Raw genomic sequence first — 19,371 nt, 5'->3', positions numbered from 1 at the left:
TCAACAAGTTACTATTTACCAGAATATTACTATTAAAGTTACTATCAGTCACTGACAATCATTGATTGAACAGATACATTCACTTTCACGTGTAACTATGAAAATAAGTATGGAGGATGATTTCTAGAATTCTTTTATCCTGTAAGTCATGACTGATAAGTTTTAATAAAAACTTTAAACAAGTCAGGTGTTAGTGGCACATGGCTTTTGAGGCCAACCTGGTCTACAGAGTTAGTTCCTGGACAGCCGGGGCTGCACAGAGAAACCTTGTCTCAAAAAACAAAACAACAACAAAAGTAAACAAAAAGGAATGAATATCAGATTTTACCTTGCCACGCATATTTCTTCCCATTTAAATCAATAGCAAAATCTTCAGGATAGAAGTCAATTATACTAGAATCCTGTTTCAGGGAGAAAGCAAAAGAATCAAAACCAAAAACAATAAACCTTGTTACAAAAACACGATAGGACTCATGTTCAATTCAAGTTTCAATGATGAAATGAGGTATATTTTCTCTAAATGCTAAGGTATGAGGTTACTAATACCAGGTGTAGTAAAATAAAATTAACAACTTTATTTAAACAAAGAAAAAGAGTCCTAGAATAATTATGAGCTTCACACAGGCAGTAAAGAGTTTAGTTACTCAACGTTTCCTATTTCCTGGCTGGGTCTCACTTTTTAACTAGCAGACACACACACAGATAGAAAGATAGACAAGACAGACAGACACACACACACACTTTTTAACTAGCAGACACACACAGAGATAGACAGACACACACACAAGGCTCAGAGGTAATTTTAGGAAAGTAAGATAGAATATCAGATAGAATATTTGAAGTCATTCAGTGATGAAACAAAAGTAGTTAATGCAGGGCATGGTAATTCACAACTTTAATTCTGGTACTGGGAAGTCACAGGTGGATCTCTGTGAATTCAAGGCTAGTCTGGTCTACAGAGCAGTTCTAGGGCTATACAGTAAGTTTCCTGTCTCAAAAAAGTTACATATAGACTGAAAACAAATAGGTTTTATTTACTGGATAGAATACTCATAGCCAAAGAAAGTGTTATACATTATGCGGTGAACTCATTCTTTCTGTACTTCAGTTTTTTAACTATGACATGCAAATCATCTCTGACTAATACTGCCAATGTAGCATGAATAATAAAAACCCAGAGACAGATATTTGGGTTCAATCTGAAAATCAGAAAAGCAAAGTAAAAAAGCAGAAAAGCCAAGCCACTAGTGAGGTCTTACTTCTATCTACCAAGGAGGGCAATCCTGACCTCAGAGTAACTGCAGACTGCAACACTCTCCACCAAAAACCTCAGACTGCTCTCTCTGAGCTCCTGCTTATATTCTCTCTACCGCTGGGATAAAAGGCATGAGCTCTGTTTCTCTTTCAGACTGATTCACTCTCATGCAGCCTAGGGTGGCCTTGAACTCAGAGATCCATCTGCCTCTGTCTCCCAAATGCTAGGATTAAAGATGTGGCCACCGCTGCCTGTCCTCTATGACTAACTAGTGGCTTAGTGTGTGTGTGTGGTTAACTAGTGGCTTAGCTCTTAACTAGGTGTGTGGCTAACTAATGGCTTAGCCTTGCATCCATCTTCAGGAAAGATATTAAATCAGACTTACAGGGTCACTCATGAGCTTCCGCCATGATGGAGGTAGAAAGTTACCACTTGCAGCTGGAAAAACCCCCATGAGTTGTTCCAGTGGTTTAAACTGCAAGAGAGAGAAAGGTTAAAGACTCTAAATTATTATCTAACTCAAATTCCTTTTTTTTTTTTTCATTAACTTGAAGCTTACCGGTTTTGTGCCCTTCTCAAATTCCGAAGACATGTCTGCAATACCTTCAAAGTCTGAAGCAAATGGTGCATAATGGAATGGATAATACCACTTCCAGGAAGCACAGCCCTAAAATCATTAATAACAAATAAAAGCAAAATGATCTTAATGATGAACATGGTAAAAAATTAGACTATGACTATTAGTCTATAATATCCTATTTGTAAAATAGGACTTCTGGTATATACTCCACTTCAAAATATTATTTGTTTGCTTATCAGTGGTTCCTTTACCTAAAAGATATGGTGAAACTTCTTGAATAATCAATATTTAACATCAAACTTTATATTCAAAAACACAAATGGGTCAAGACATTTATCCTTAAAATATATTTGATGACATTTCTTTTCAATCTCAAGCTTCTATCATCAAATAAAACCAATTACCAAAAGGCTCAACATTCTATTTCGTGTAACATCATCATACTACAAGAGTTGTTACAATCAAATTCCTTTCAATTTTCTATTGATATGATTTACACTGTATCTTCCTTTAGTTACTTGGTGACTGTCAAATACTCTGTTATTTTTAAACTCTATGTAAACAAACCAAAAATCCAGTAAACTTTAATCATCTTAAAAACCAACTCAAGAGCCAGGCGTTGGTGGCGCACGCCTTTAAACCCAGCACTTGGGAGGCAGTGGCAGGCAGATCTTTGTGAGTTCAAGGCCAGCATGGTCTACAAAGCGAGTTCCAGGACAGCCTCCAAAACAATACAGAGAAACCCTGCTTCAAAAAAAAAAAAAAAACAAAAACAAAAAACCAACTCAAACACTCTGATCCTAAAATCCTTTAACATTAACAAAACCAAATTTTATTGATACAGTAATTCTCAAGGAACTTTCAAATCTTTGTATTATTCATGGCAATTTTTAATAGAAAGTTTTAAATAACAAGCGAGGGTTTTATCTATGGATATTCAACATTATGCACATTTATAGAAATTACTAGTTTTCTAAAATGATTAACCAAAAACTTGGGAGGAAAAATTCTTTTGGTACCTGGTAATAATATCGAAGAACCCAGCACAGTCCTTCAACATAGGACTGAACCACCTTACGTCGGAATTTCTCATCAGCTGCATCTACATCAAACTTGTTCTTATAATATCGTTGTTTCCAACCAGCTTCCCATAACCTAAAAACCAGGTGAAGTAAGTTTATATTGAGTTAATACATCTGCGACTATAGACTATCTACTGATTTGGGAATAAATCAATTCATATTTAATATCTAAGGGAAAGTGAAGGAACTGAACAGAGATTCATTTTACGTTCTAAAATGATGGAACTCTACTTTCAGCAGTTACCAACAATACCTAAACATCAGAAACCCAAATACTGACTATGGTAAGACCATTATATAACTATATTTTTTAAAAAAGAGCATAACTTACTTATAGAGTAAATATACTTGTTTGTGCCAATCTTAATATTGCTTCCCATATTTCCCTTAATTGTGTAATAATTCTAAAACTATGTTCTAAGATTAAAATATTGAAGATATTTCATATTTCAAAGTTTGTCACAATATGTTAAGCCACATGAAGAAAGTAAATCGTTTTTAAAATGGTATTCTAAATGTTTTTTTAAAAAGACAAAATAATCTGGGGTGAAGGTGGGCAGAGACTGTATGCACGCCTGTACTCTCTATCCTTGTTCGCCTCATCCTTCTTACAAAGCTCTGATGTCTTACTAGGAGACAATTTATTTCTGCATCCCCTCCCCTCATATCCCTGTTCTCCTCATTTATGTTTTGGTATAACCTAGAAGTAGGTCAATTAATTCACCAATTATCATGAACACTGAAAATACACAATCATATCTTAAACTTGATGAGTTTATTCCTCCATGCCTGTCTCATGACCAGAGGCACTGGATCTTCGGGAATTAGAGTTACAGATGGTTGTTAGCTGCCATATAAGCACTGGGAATTAAACTCAGGTCCTCTGCAGGAGCAGCCCATGCTCTGATCTATCTCTCCAGCTCCACAATCAAATTTTTACCCCCCAAAATCTTTTATTCTTTAAAAGATTTAAGTATTTTGTTTAAGGTACAAGAATAAACTAAAGAATAATTTCAAAAAATGAAGTCAGACCAAGAACATCAAGTCTTTCTCCATTAGATTACTTACCAAAACCTAAAAGACACACAGAACTAGAAGAAATAGCCTCTACTGTTTTACATAAAAGCATAAGTGAAACAAATGTCAAGAGCCTCAACCATTTCTTTATAGAAGCCCTGAATATTTCTGGCACCTATTAAACAATAAATGACTGAGCAAATCAAGTTACCTATAAAACCATCTTGGCTACATGATAAAGAAAAAAACAATCCAGCTATGTAAGATGGTACACATCTTTAATCCTAGCACTCAAAAGCAGAAGCAGATATATCTCTGTCAGTTCAAGACCAGCCTGGTCTACAAAGCAAGTTCCACACAAACCTAGGTTACTCAGGGCCTTATATTTAAACAAACAAACTAAAAAAAAAAGTGGGGGAGGGAGGAGTGGTGGGGAGATAGCTTGAGTAGAGATAGATGAGAGGTTAAGAGCACCAGCTGCTCCTCCAGAAGACCGGGATGCAAATCTCAGCACCCCACCACCACCTCTAACTCCAATTTCAGGGAATCCAACATCCACTCTTTGCCTCTCCAGGTACCAGGCACACACGTGGTACAAAGACATACATCCAGATTAAAACACATTTTTAAAAAATCAAATATAAAAGAAAACTTCTAGGTTGGAAGTCCAAAGTCAGAAAAGGCCGACTAGAGCTAGATTAAATGAATGTTTATTGAATGGCTATTCATTGATCTAATATCTTTTTCCCTCTGATCCAAAATTAAAGGATACTAGGAAAATAAAGCCACATAATGAAGTTCTTAAGTGTAAACAAGAATCCCCACATTCTATTTCCTGTACAAGAAGCATACCTTGCTGAACTTTGAAAGACACATTTTCCTAAATTCTTATTGAGCTACAATTTTTTTAAATTGTTGGCCTTTTGTAAAAGACGTTCAAGATAATCTAGACTCAGGGACAGGAGAGGCTAGTAATTTCTTTATACAATGATTCCAAGTCCAGGCTCTGAACCAATTAGAGAATCAAAGTTCCCCACTATAAAATTTAAGTATGCAGTTAAAAGGAAACTCCTCTGTCATGAAACAAAATTGTACATATGCAATTCTGCAGTTCTTTTTAAAAAATATATATTTATATCTTAAAATGATTTCTGCACATTTCATTTTGAGGAGGAATCTTTTCAGTTGAGAATATTAAAGCAAACTATGTTATTGTCCAAATGAATCTGAACTTTCTAGGTTAAGCAACTTAAAAATTTAATCGCTAAACAGTAACATTCAGATCACATCATTAGAGCTAAATATTCGTGCCTAGCCAATCTAGCACTTGGTCTCAGAGGGGAAAGTGGCTTGGAAGACAGAAAGCTGCCTGCATACTAATCTAGATACTTGGGTTTAACAGCAGTAGCTTACATATCTCCCTGGAATTAGTGACTGTTCTAACTCTCCACATTAATTACTGCTGGATAAAAAGATCACAGGCAAGTATCTGAAGGCATTGCTGCTCTAAGCTAAATAACATTAATTAGACCACATCTATTTCAGCAATTTGCTAACAAAGCGCTACCAAAAAAATGGCTTTACCTGACGTTATCCTCTGGCTCTGGCTCACTGTCGCTATCTTCTGCTTTTCTCTTAATTCCTGGAGATGGGGAGCCATCAGATGTGAAACTTGTATTAGGAGATATTGAGGGACTCTGCAGACAATTATGACATTACAGAAGGATTTCATTATTCATTTTACACAAGAAGATACAGCCAAACAGCTACCAATTACAATTTCATGATGATAATTTTTAAAGCTATTAAACAAAGAGCAAACGTTTCTAGAAAGAACAGAGACTGACCTTGTCCCACACCAGTCCCCTTCCCAAGAAATCCAAAGTGCCAAGCTTTCTCTGTTCAAACTCCAAAGAATTACTAGGACAAAACTTGCTTAAAAGAACAATAGTTTAACAGACATAAAAAAATTATTTAACTTGAATTTTGATTTCCTTTGGAAGTTTCCTGGCATTATGAATTCACGATCATTTTCTACTATCAGTTAGTAAAGTTATTAAACAAATCTCTGAAGGAAAAATCATATATGTGGTTCATATTATCTGTAATAAATAACAATTACACACACATGCACATATCAGACATATATCACACATTAGCCATAACTAACCACCCTGTAAAGCAGCAAATTAATGAGATTTCATCTGAAAACTGTTATTTTATATGTATTGTTTTAAAATTCGGTATATAAAATAGAAATATTGAGATCTTTTTTGTTAGTATTGCAAAACCTGGGATAATTTATTAGTTTTCCTTTGTACCAAATTCAAAGAACACAACAGGACCCTAAATATTTTAATATTTAATTAAAGAATTGAAAAATCTTTTGCAATTATAGTTAAATGGCCAAAACTGTCATGAAAGAAAACACTATCATAGTTAAGATTTCCTTCAGTTAATCACAGCAGATTAGCTATTTTAAGTAAATGAAATTACTTTAAAATTGAGAGCAAAAAAGGCTCTCAAGGTTTAATGATACTAGAATAAAAACCTTACCATGAAGACAGTTCACACTACATACCAAGAAAAGTTAAGCTATACTTTACATAGAACTTAGAAGTACTTTCTTTCAAAAAATGTATGTCAGATTTGTTCTGACGAATGTATATATACCCAAGGCTAGAGAGATTGCTCAGTGAGTAAGCATCTGCTGCACCTGCATGACAATCTGAGTTCAATCCACATATATCTAAAAGGCAAGGGCCAGACACATGCCTTTAATCCAAAAGTCTATGAGTTTGAGACTAGCCTGGTCTACACAGTAAGTACCAGTCAGGGCTACATAGTGAGACTCTGTCTTTAAAATTGTGAAAGGTAAAAACCAATTCTGCAAATTGTCCTATGACTTTCACAAGTGCAAGATGATTCACAGCACCCACCCACACGTACATTATACAAAAATATAATAATTATTAAATAATTTCTTTTAAAAACACATACCCTTAGTGTCTAAACAAATAGGCGCAGAAAGGTATCTTTGTATTTGGAAAATGAGAGAGACATTATCAGACAGATCAGAGTCTGAATCAGGTTCAACCTTTACTGGCTGTATGCATGGCCTTGAACAATATAACCTCTGTTGAGTTTCACCTTATACTGAGGATGATGTTCTCTTTAGATGGTATAGCAAGCACTAAATAAAATCTTGTGTGTCAAAGATTACTGGCTAGCATTCTGCCTGCCTAGCACAAGTGATTAATGAATCAGGAAGTGATCACTATTATTTAAGCCTATCTGTTTGGTGACATTCAAGCCTGTAAGGCATTTTCTTAGTGAATGATGGAGAGGACCCAAGCCGTTATGGGTGGCATTATGCATGGGCTAGTGGTCCCAGGTTCTATAAAAGAACAGGCTGAGCAAGCCATGAGGAGCAAGCCAGTAAGCAACACCCCTCCATGGCCTCTGCATCAGCCCCTGCCTCCGGGATACTCTTCTGTTTGTACTCCTGTCCTGACTTCCTTCAATGATGAACAGTGCTATAGAAATGTAAGCCTAATAAACCCTTTCCTCCCCAAGGTGCTATGGTCATGATGTTTCATCATAGTAATAGCAATCCTAACTAGGACAGACACCCTTTTCTGACTTCCAAAGGCATCAGACACACATGATACACAGATGTGTACATGCAAGCAAAATACTCCTACACATAAAAATACAGTATTTTTTAGGCTATCAAAAAAAAAGACACTCAATGACTAAATCCTCATGGTTCAATTAAGACATGGTACAATTCTGGAAAGACATTTTAAGGTACCCCTTACTACACAAAATCTGGTTTCTTTCTTTATATTTGTAAATGTAAGAAACAAATGGCCAAAGCTCATAATTGGTCCCTAAGAGAAAGAGAAAATAAGAGAGCTAAAGTCGTTGTCCTGTCTAGCCTAAACGAGGAGACAACTGAATATTGCAGTCATGATTTTACTACCATCTACCACTCAGTGCTTCGGAGTAGAGACAAGCAACTGTAGTCCATGTATTTATTATGTGAATACCATAGTCACTTAGCTATTTCTTTATACTAATGTATATTGACTATCCCATATACTTTACTTTCACTTCATTTTCATCTCAATAAAGATAGATCAAATAAAGTTAAAAATATTCCAAGACAAAAGATGTTGAGAAAAACCAGTCAAACAAAGCTTTAAGACAAAATGATATAAAGTTCAGATACAACTCTAAAAGGAACTGAACATTCATCACACAACACCACAGAGAAGCAAGGCACTTACAGAATTACCATGCATCCTCATTTCATAGGCCGCTTGTCTTGGATTACTGGCTACATGACAACCTGGAGAATTTCTTGAACCCAAGGCATGAGGAGTTAATATTCCACTAGGAGTAAAAGCTGGTTGATCTCTCTAACATAAATAGAAGCAAAATTAAATTACTACACAGTTAGTGACAGGAAGTCAAGAGGACAATAGAATAGTCCTCATTTTAAGTGCTTTACTATTAAACTCATTGAAAACCACACAGATTTCCAGTAACATTACAAGGTTATTTACACCTTATAAGCAACAGTCTTAATAACTTAATAACTTTGCCCTAAAGTACACATAATAATATGTATAGTATATTATTTTGATAAACAGGATCATTTTAAGTCTTATATTAATTTTTGTTACTATTTTAGAAAACACACAAACTATAATTCAGGTAAAAAAAAAAAAGACAACATATATTTTTTTTTAAAAACAGTAAAACAGCCAGACGGTGGTGGGCACATGCCTTTAAAACCAGCACTCGGGAGGCAGAGGCAGGTGGATCTCTGTAAATTCGAGACCAGCCTGGTCTACAAAGTGAGTTCCAGGACAGCCTCCAAAGCCACAGAGAAACCCTGTCTCGAAAAACCAAAACCAAAAAAACAAAACAAAACAAAAAAACAACTTTTATTTAGTCATAATCCTGTTAAAACTAGGTTGCTTATTTCTTACTAAGTAGAGATACAATTAGAGCTCTAACAGATAATAGTTATGGCTGACTGACAAAATAGGTATTAACAGAGAATAATATAGATAGAAATACTGTGTGTCTCCCAATCTAAGTGCTTGTGCTGGCTAATTTCGTGTCAATTCCACCCAACTTGAGTCATCTGAAAAGAGAGATCCTCAACTGAGAAAATGCCCCATAAAATCCAGATGTATGACACTTGCTTAATTAGTTAGTGATTGATGGGGAGGGCCCAGCCCATCTCAGGTGAGTGATGCCACTCCTAAGCTGGGTCTTGGGCTCTGTAAGAAAGCAGGTTGAGCAAGCCAGTAAGCACCACTCCTCAGTGTCCTCTGCACCAGCTACTGCCTCCAGGTCCCTGCCTTATTGCTTTTGATGACCAGCTGTTTATCTGGAACTCCGAGTGAAATAAACACTTTCCTAGTTGTTTTTGACCATGGTGTTTCATTATAGCAATAGTAACTAAGACAGTGCTCTTGAATCCAAATTCAACGGTAAGCAGTTAACATTTCTCCCTTTCAGTTTCCAGATAGTGCTCAGTTCTTATAAAAACACAATAAAGGAGAGAAAAGAAGAGGGGGAGGGAGGGAGAGGGAAAGAGAGAGAAAGGGAAGGAGCAAGTGATCGAGCGAGCAAGCAAGCAATGAAGAGATTATAAAGCATTACACAATTACATATATAATCTATCACAGGCAGACTAGTCTACGCAGCTGCATAGTAAAAAGAAAGGACTGATCAATGCTATGAGCAAAATCAACAAAGGAAACCATGTGTATGATGGAAGGGAGCAACAAAGGTAGGAATATAATAGGAAGTACAAATGAAGGAAGCACTCAATAGCACAATAGGTGAATTTAGAAGAAAGCATGAGAAAAGAAAATCTAGATGGTCAGAATTAGACTAAAATCAAGACAGAACTGAAGTCTGAAGGTACTAAAGAATCTGAGATTTCAGAAAGTTCAGAAGGTCACATCTAAGAGGATTAAAATCTGACAAAGATGAGGGAAGACAAAATGTATACAGTAACTTCCAAGAAGATGAAAAGGGCCAACTATTCTTTACAATAACTACCTAATTGTTACAAACAATTCTAAGAACCAAGTGCCACTTGCTATCTACTTCCTATCCATCAGGTAGAACCCCTGACTCCAAACCTTAGGAAGGACTTCTTTTAAAACGAAGCAGTGACTGTGTGTCCTCTGCACTTGGGAGACAAAGGCAAGATGATTGAGAACTCAAGACCATTTTGGCTAGATAGATAAATATATTCCCTATCTACACACACACACACACACACACACACACACACACACACACACACACACACACACACACACCAGTATTCTTTTGCTGGCTCTAAGGCAGCTGGCTGGATATGGACGTTCTTGGGTAAGGAATAGTTACTGAAATGGATAACATCCTCAAAAATACTTAAGTTTGACCAATCTCATACAATTAATTGAAACTCACCTTCATCCTCTTTCTTTTTTCTTTCTGTCGTCTTCTAAAACTGTCCTAAAAGTATAAAATCCACATATTCTGTCAAATAATTACACAAAAATGTCAGAGTTAAACATTAGCAGGAGTGATTCGAAAGACCACTTAAGCTTTAAAGGAAGTTATCAATAAGCTGGGTTTAACTAAATCAGCTTTGTATATATACAAAGCCCTGTTTGTCAGAACTCTGGATGAGCAGACTGAATTTAGATAAAAATAAACTGTTCTTAAAGTTTTAGAATCTTAAAAATATTTCAGGAAAATGAAAGAGCTATGACAAAGACCTTAGCTATACACTAGATGGAATAAGCGTTTCAATGTGGAGAAAACACAAATACGAAAACAATGAACCTTAAGTTGTTAAATATAATTACCATTTAAAACCTCTACAAGACAATTGAATAAAGATACTCAGTTACATTACTAAAGGCTAACCACTCCTAATTCTAGCATGAATGGCAAGCAAGAAAGAAGTGAGTTTCCAAAAACACTAAGCCTTAGCTTCCAAAATGCTATCAACAGAAAAAAGAGAAAACAGATTTACTGTTTATTCTGGGCCAAGTTTATGCATAGGGTAGAGTTCTTTCTCCCTGTTCTCAAAGGGCAGTCATAATTACAACTCTCCAGGATTTGGGGCTGATATTGCTCCTCATTAACCATTCCACAGGTTTGCACGTCCATGGCCTAAAACAGAAGCCAGCAGTACTGGTGTCTACCCTAAGTGCATTTTGCCAAGTGCAATGAAGAACTGTAATTAGATCTGCAATTGGTACTGTCTGTCAGAAGAGGGGTTTTGTTGTTTTTCAAGACGGTTTCCTTATGTAGCCCAGGCTGTCCTGGAACTCCATCCATCTGCTTCTGCTACAATTAAAAGTGTGTACCACCACACTTAGCTCAGGAGAGGGGCTTAACAAAGCATACCCAAGGATGAGGCTATGAAACCTCCAATGGTATGGAAACTGTTGTTTTCTTCCTCTTTGATTTCTTCCTATGGTTCTGGAAATCCAACCTAGGCCTTCTTTCATGAGATGTAAGCACTCTACATATTTAGCTATATCCCTAGTTCTCATTGATTTCTTAATTTACATCACACAGAGAGAGAAGTAGGTGTGTGTGTGGGGGGGGTGCATGTGTGTAAATGGACCAGAGTATAACTTCCAGGAGTCTGTTCTTCCTTAATAGATGGGTTTCAGAAACTAAATGCAGGTCTATCAGGCTTGACAGCAAGTATCTTTACCCACTGAGCTGTCTAACTGGTTCTCACACTAACTTCTTTAACCAAACTTTACTCTATCTCTTTACAGGAGCTTCTATCTGGGCTATCTGTAGAGTGTGAAATCTGTTACTCTTTTCAGAAGTAACTTCCTTGAGTCACACACAATCTTCGCCTGGCTTCCCCTACTCTAGCTTCCTGCCTTTGCTCAATGTTATTGTTCCCAGGGCACAGTACTTGGACCTCTTCACTTCTTTCTTCCCATGGGAATGAGCACCTGCTTTCCTGTCTTTAAACACAATCTATATGCTAATAACCAGGACCTCTCCCCCTTCAAAATCTCTGTCTGGGTACTTTGAACTAAACATGGAATTCTCACCTCCACCTCTAAGACCTCCTCTCTGCATCTTAATCTGCCTTAGGAGAGCTGCTCCAAACACTTTCTGTTTGGAAGTACCCTGGAGTCATTCTTGACACCTCATTTCTCTTTTACAACTTGCATTTAGTCCATCAGTCAGCCCCATTGGCGCTACTTTCAAAACTTGTTCAGAATCCCTCTGTCCCCCCAAAATTAATTAAAACAAGCTAGGTGGAAAGTCAGATCATGTCAGTTTTCTATCCAGAATCTTCCACTGATGCATAATAAAGCTAAGTTTCTAAAAGGCCCCTGGGGGCACTAGATCGGCCCTCCATCACTATGGAACTTCACACCAATACTTTGTCTCCTTTGCTCCTGTCACACACTACTTGCTCCTTGCTGATCAGTATACATACAAGGCACCTCCTGTCCAGAGTCTTGGCACTACTGTTCTCTGGGTTCTAGGTGCTTCCTTTAAATATCTACATACTTCTCCACATTATTCATGTCTTTATTCACACTCATCTGTCAGTAAGGCCTCACTGTGATTTCTAGAACTGCAATCTTGCCGTTATCACTTTTAAAGATAGTATCTCAGCTGTTTCTTTTTTCTTTTTATCTTATTAGCATTTAAAACACTACCACATTAATTACATGGTTGAATTGGTTATTACGTTTATTGTCCATCTTTCCCTAAAGAATGCCAGCTCCCAAAAGGCAGAATTTTTTGTCTGGTTTTATTTTGGTGCTCTGTTTTGTCTTGTTGCTGCCTCATCACTGGCAATCAAAACACTGGCACATAGCTAGGCTCACAGTAAGGATTACCAAAGCTCATAAACTACACAGCACCACAATTTAGGCTTAACTGCTCAATTTTAATAACTACTGATGCATTCTTTTCTGAAACCTTCAATTCTGCTGTCTGATGAACATCTGGCTCTTGGGGTTGATAGTCACATTAACAAAACAACACACCACTGGTTATTGGTCTTTAGTAATAAAGTAAAAACATTAAAATATAGTCAAACACACACACAAACACTACCCCAATTCCAAAATAGTTGCTCTAGTAGAAACAACTAAATAACTGAAGGCAATTGGAAAGAATGCTTTCTTAGTCACTTAGTCAACTCATATTATTACATAAGATAGATCCAAAGACCTAAAACTAAGAGAACAGAATTGTGATATACGAAGTTGAAGAAAACAGAAACAATACAATTATTACTTGCTATTTATTCAATATAGCCATGTGTCTTTTTTACAAATTCAGCTTACAAAAGGATTTCTTTCTCTATAAAAAGCTACTATCTGCTCATTTCCTCATTCTGGTCTCCTTTGTATAACTACAATCAATCAATCACTCTGACTCAAGGCTGCTGCTGCTCCTGCCTACCAGCTTCCTGAGGCTTGCACCCCTGGCCAAGGGCTACAGTGACTAAGTCACTCTAACCTGCAGTTTCTTTTCTATTTAGGGTTCTTCTTTTACTACTCTAGACTGATTCCTCTTTCTTACTAATGGTCAATGTTTCCCAAGGTCTCGGGGAGCACTTTCATTCTATACAAGCTCCCATAGACTTTCACATTCCTACGCAAGGCTTCAAGTTCCTCCTCCCATCAACCAAGGTTCTAAAATTGTCTTCAAGACTTTCCCCATGTCAGGCATCCTGTAGTCCCTCAGACTCATCCCCAAAATGAACTTCAACTTGTATCTGGTCTCTCACTCCAATCTCCTATATCCATAATATGTGCTATCTCAGCAAATGGACTCAACAAACACTGAACTGCCTAGGACAGAAATTTGGACTTCTCTATATAATCATATAATCAACTTCCAAGTGTCTTGTTACTTCAGTTCCTTCCTCTATGTTTCAATTTACTTAAGAGTTACCACCCTCCACAAAGCCTACATTCTTCCATCATTCTGCCCTAGCTGGTGTCATCCAACTCAGATCCTACACCTGAACTACTAGAATACACCCTCCTAGGCCTTACCCTGTTTTCAAGACATAAATGGTTCCTATAAAACATGGCAGTCATGTTCTGGCTAGTTTAAGATTTATATCCTAAATAAGATTAGAAAGAGAAAAACTGTAATACGATTCAAATAATGTACAATGTACAGTTCCATACAGAAAGCATCATAGCCTTTATAAAACAGCCAAGTACCAAGCTTGGTATTATATAAATGACAACACAATTACAGTGGTATTACAACACGGACAGGTTAAAAAGTACATCACAGCCTATGAGAGACAGGGGCAATTTTAGCTACTGCAATGTATTTACCTCATCATCTTTTCTCTTTTTAAAAATGCTATCCTCAACTTCACCAACTGCTAACATGATCATCTGTACTCTTTGCAGATTGACATAACCACTTTCTGTAAGGTAACCCTGTAAGTAATAAAATACATGTAAAATGATGTTCTTAGGAAACCAAATACTTCTGTTTTTAAATTACTCAAGAATAAACTTACCCCAGTTTTGTGTACCACGTTTTTGTATATGTTAACCAAACGATCAATTGCACCTTCCCTGCCACCAGGAGACAAACATTATTCATTAGGACCAGTGGGCTCTGTAAAGTCAAGAAGGCTGAGACAGTCATTGGAACATCCCACAGATACACATACCTAATCTCTAATGACGGCAAGTGAGGAAGGAAATCATTCCCCACAAAGAAGCACATGAACACCCAGTCATCAATGCTCCTCTCCACATCAAATGGGAATGGTAAGCTGGCCATGGTGAGTTCTCTTTCCAGATACTACAACCAAAAAAGAACGCTGACATCAAAGCAATGAACAGAACATTTAAGGAGTGCAGTTCCAATAACCAATGAAACATACCTCTCGAAGAACATTCAGCCGAAGGAAGATAAACTCCCCTTCTGCACAAGGAAGACTATCTGCAAGTTCATCATGCTGTAAGAAAGACAGTGGAAATTATGCAATTTCTTCTAGCCACACAAATTTCAGGGATTTTCTAATGTAAGACCCCATTTAATATTTAAGTACTAAATTTAAAAAGTTCACCAAATTATTTTAAAATAATCACATCTAGACAAGAGATAAAGCAATCATTTGGTATAGAGAGCCAGGAGTGCATATTTTACTTTTGGGAAGACACATACAGATGAATATTCTTTCATGTTCTAGAATATTCTTTAAAAGATTTATTTATCCATCTATCACATATACAGTGGTCTGCCTACATGCCAGAAGAGAGCACCAGATTGAATTGTAGATGGTTGTGAGCCACCATGTGGTTGCTGGAATTGAACTCAAGACCCCTAGAAGAGAAGTCAGTGCTTTTAACCTCTGAGCTATCTCTCCAGCCCCATGATCTAGAACCCTTAAAAATGTAAAAGGAGCTGGAGAGATGGCGCAGTGATTTAAGAGTATTTGATATTCTTTCAGTGGACCCACAATCAGTTTACAGCACCCACATCAGGAAGCTCACAACAACCTGTAACTCCAGTACCAGAATACCATACCCACCCACATGACTTAAAATAAAACCTTTTAAAGGAAAAAACAAAAAACAAAATACTTTTAACTCAGAGGTCAATATGAAAGACATGTTTTCCTTTCATAACCTATGTCCAATCAATATTAGTATTTTGTTGTATATTCCTCTGGTACCTTGGATACACTTCATTTATTCTATCTTGTCTGAAATCATATACTATACTATATTTATCTGTTTTTCCACTTCTTCTCCATCCAAGTGAGCTCAAATAAATGGAAAATGGAAAGAAAAAAAAAAAAACCAGAACAGAACAGTGCCATGGTATTTAATATATTTGATTTGTAGTTCCTTTAAATAGCAATCGTTTGAAATACCTTCCATAAACAATTCGCATACAATGGGCATTGTCATCTACAAGAACTTAACTTCACAGAAACAAAAATTACATTGGAAAACTATAAAGTAGAAAACAATGAGTATGTGTAAAATTTGCAAATATAGATTTATTTCACATTACTTTAAAAGCTGCATTTCTGTGAAATACTTTTATGAGGCATTCTGAACAGATTTGGTGATTAACAGTACATTTTAAAAAGGTTAAACGGTATACTTCGTGGCAGTGTGCATATGTCCATCAAATGCAGTACTGTCCATCTTAAAGTTCTTACCTTTCCCTTCTTTTCTCTTGGCAAACCTTCACAATCCTTAACCTCATGTCCAAACTGATTACAAAGAGCACATGGTTTGGGTTTGTTTGGTTTGAATTCTTCTCTGATTATGGTGAAGTTAGGCTCATGTGTAGCAAGACCAAGCATAATGAGATCAGCTATCAATCAATAAGAAAAAAAACAAGTGACTGGTATTTTAGAAGGATCCTTTACTTTACCATAATCAAAATACTACTAAACAATGACACAAAAAAGCCCCACTAAACACAAAGCATAGGCAGCAAAACCCAAAAAATCGCCTTAATAATAGTTCTGTCTACAAAGTATTCAGAGACATGGACCTACAATAAACCACCACTCAGGATTATATGTGAGAAACTGACCATTGTAAAGTCAGTGACATGTTACCCAAAGTTTAAAGAAAAAAAAATCAAAATTCATGTGATCACTGACCACAGTATAATAACAAATTAGTAGTGGTTCCTTCTAAACTTAGGCGAGACATCTGGGAACTGTCAACCAAACCTGAAATACCCACCACACAATAACCTACCAACATACTCTGGTTTAATCCAAGAACAGTAAATCCTCAAGAAGAAACATACCATCAGCTCCACATAAACAATGATGCGTATTTGGGTCATGGTTAGGCTGGGCTAAAAAAGGAGGGAAACACATATTTATAGAAATATATCATACACACAGAAGTAGCACAACTTGTCAAGTATTTTCTAGTTAATAGCCTTTTTGTTTGTTTTCAAGCAGTGCTTGGGGTAGAACCCAATGTACCCCATGTGCAGGTAAATCTTCTACTATTAAGCTATTATCCCCAGTCTGGGTTATGTTTGTTAGAGCATATACAATCATATACTTTTAAATTTTACCTCTTTGTCTTCTAATATAATCCATGATTTTGTGTTCTCCTTCACCAGGTGCACTAGCATCAGATAATATAACCTATTAAACAAAAGTTTTATATATTTAATTCACCTCCCCAATTTCTACCAGAACAAAGAGGGAAGGACTGACTGCCTTAAGGAAAACTGAGTTGCTTTCATTAATGCGGTGTTACTAGTTGGAAAAATCTCTAAAGATGTGTGCTAAACATTAACACTACACTACTGATTAACTAACTTACCACATAGAATTGAAAAGAATAAAAATGACTAGGGTCAGATGTCACAGTACTACTGATCTGTTCACGGATTCTGACTACTTACTATCAAGGATACAGTACCAAACCCAAGAGCAACCAATTAAAGAATTTACCAAGTCTAAGTAAACTACAATTAGAGAAAAGTTCACTCAAGTTTTACTTTAATGTTTATGAGAAACATCCATTTATAAATGCAATTCCTTTAATCTGCCTTAATCTGCTACATTTTAATAACTAATGACAAATCTACTTTATAGTTAAAAAATATATTCTTATACATGTACTTTTTAAACATTATGAATTCCACTTTATAGCTTCATAGTGAGGTAAAAGAACAAAATTGGCATTAAGAGACAATTCGGCTATATAAAACCTGACCATGCAAGGCAACCCATTTCCAGTAACATGGAAAGCTTCTCTTTTCTCTGTCAACTGGCATTTTATGGGAAAAGGGATAAATAATATCAGCCGTGTCAAAGTATAGCCTCAAATGATCACTCTAATCTTTCTGAAGTACCAAAGTGTGAAACTTACTGTCAAATTTTTCCACCCAGGGTCATTATTTAAACGATCAGCTATGTAATAGCGAAGGCATTTAGCAAGATTGTCCATGAACTCAGTTCCCTAAAATGGCAGAAAGAAAGAAATTAACCTATCATTTAAGAGTTAGCAGCAGCTAGCAAAACCTGAGACTACTTACTGGTGTAATACAGTTGCTGTCAAATCTTTCTTTTACTTCTTCTGGAGGAAGAAAGCCACCTAGACAAAAGAGGCAATGTTTTGTTTTCCCCATAAAAAATAATCAACATTAAGAGAGAACAGTGACAAAAACATTCAAATATGAAAGGTGTTATCACTTAAGAAAAAGATGCCCCCCCAAGTAGAAAATAGCATTTCCCCCATTCAATTTAAATAAAGCTGTATTACAGTGGTTTTCAATCTTCCTAATGTTGCAAGACCCTTTAATACAGTTCCTCATGTTGTGGTGACCCCCAACCATAAAGCTATTTTCGTTGATACTTCATAACTGTAATTTTGCTACTGTTATGAATCATTATGTAAACATCTGACAGAAAACCTCCTAGAGAGGGTCCATTTGCTCCTCAAAGGGGTTACAACCCACAGGTTAAGAATCACTCCTTTAACAAGACTGTCAAACAATACATAGCATACAAAAGATGCTACAACACAGTAAAATAAAAATCACGAAGTTCTTCCTCTGTAAGAAAAGAACAAAATGGCTTTAATTTTGACAATGGTTCTTAATAAATCATTAAGATGTTCTATCATAAACAAGTTTAAGAGTCTTAATTACAAGCATTGGCTAAAATATACACTTACACACTTCCAAACAAATTAATATAGCATAGTAAAATTAATAAATGCACCCATGGCATCCTTTTCTCCAGCTGTAAAATTCAATTATAGTGTCAAACACAATCATTGTTTCTTTATTATAGTGCTATAGGTAGTATATACCAACAAATAAATCTGATAAAAATAACCAGACATCATACCACACACACTGGGTTGGGGAAGAACCAGTTCCAGTTGGCCTCAGTATCCCTCTCCCAATTACCTGTCCTCTAAGACTTAGCTCTACCCTAGGTACCCACCAAGAGTTTTAAAGCATTGAGAACTACAGAAAAAGTCCTAATTAAAGATACATTCTCCTTACCTTTTGCAAGTATTTCTTCTCTGACTCGCTGCTTCTCAACTGCTGCTTCCATTCCTTCCTTTGATGCTCTAAACCTCCTTGAACGCTGTTGGTTCATTTTGGCACGTGGTGCCTAAAAACAAATCTCATGTTTGCATAAAGCTATTCAAAATATTCACAAGCAAATCTATACATTATATTCAACCTTCTCTTTTTATCCCCATAGTAAATTCAAACTGCCTCTTCTTTCAACACTTTTTGTATGCGTCTCCTAATACTTTTAAGTAACTAAATTCACTCATCAGTCTGTCACTTCAAAAAGGTGATCATCACTAAGACATCAGCATTGCACAGTAAATGACATAAAATAAGCACTACACGAAAGTATCAATGAACTA

The 19,371-nt window shown here is 36.3% G+C and overlaps 1 protein-coding gene across 2 annotated transcripts in view; it reads right to left on the bottom strand.

Moving 5' to 3' along the window:
- Xrn2 (5'-3' exoribonuclease 2) overlaps positions 1-19,371 on the bottom strand; it is a 61,477-nt gene that overhangs the window by 27,656 nt on the left and 14,450 nt on the right. Inside the window, exons 4-20 of one of the 2 annotated variants that reach the window (XM_005072566.4) lie at positions 18,995-19,106; positions 18,017-18,075; positions 17,851-17,940; positions 17,045-17,117; positions 16,766-16,816; positions 16,161-16,318; positions 14,871-14,945; positions 14,655-14,788; positions 14,499-14,556; positions 14,308-14,415; positions 10,421-10,465; positions 8,227-8,358; positions 5,519-5,631; positions 2,855-2,990; positions 1,815-1,922; positions 1,641-1,730; positions 329-401 (exon numbers count right to left, since the gene is read on the bottom strand). In XM_005072566.4, coding sequence (XP_005072623.1) covers positions 329-401; positions 1,641-1,730; positions 1,815-1,922; positions 2,855-2,990; positions 5,519-5,631; positions 8,227-8,358; positions 10,421-10,465; positions 14,308-14,415; positions 14,499-14,556; positions 14,655-14,788; positions 14,871-14,945; positions 16,161-16,318; positions 16,766-16,816; positions 17,045-17,117; positions 17,851-17,940; positions 18,017-18,075; positions 18,995-19,106 — 1,615 coding nt within the window. Of the gene's footprint in view, positions 1-328; positions 402-1,640; positions 1,731-1,814; positions 1,923-2,854; positions 2,991-5,518; positions 5,632-8,226; positions 8,359-10,420; positions 10,466-14,307; positions 14,416-14,498; positions 14,557-14,654; positions 14,789-14,870; positions 14,946-16,160; positions 16,319-16,765; positions 16,817-17,044; positions 17,118-17,850; positions 17,941-18,016; positions 18,076-18,994; positions 19,107-19,371 lie in introns of those variants that run through there. The other variant, XM_040746450.1, reaches the window with a different exon arrangement.

Source organism: Mesocricetus auratus, unplaced genomic scaffold, assembly GCF_017639785.1.
Source record: "Mesocricetus auratus isolate SY011 unplaced genomic scaffold, BCM_Maur_2.0 Super-Scaffold_100004, whole genome shotgun sequence".
NCBI classification, from domain to species: Eukaryota; Metazoa; Chordata; class Mammalia; order Rodentia; family Cricetidae; genus Mesocricetus; species Mesocricetus auratus.
The sequence above is the reverse complement of the archived record's forward strand: the minus strand, read 5'-3'. Positions and strand labels throughout refer to the sequence as shown.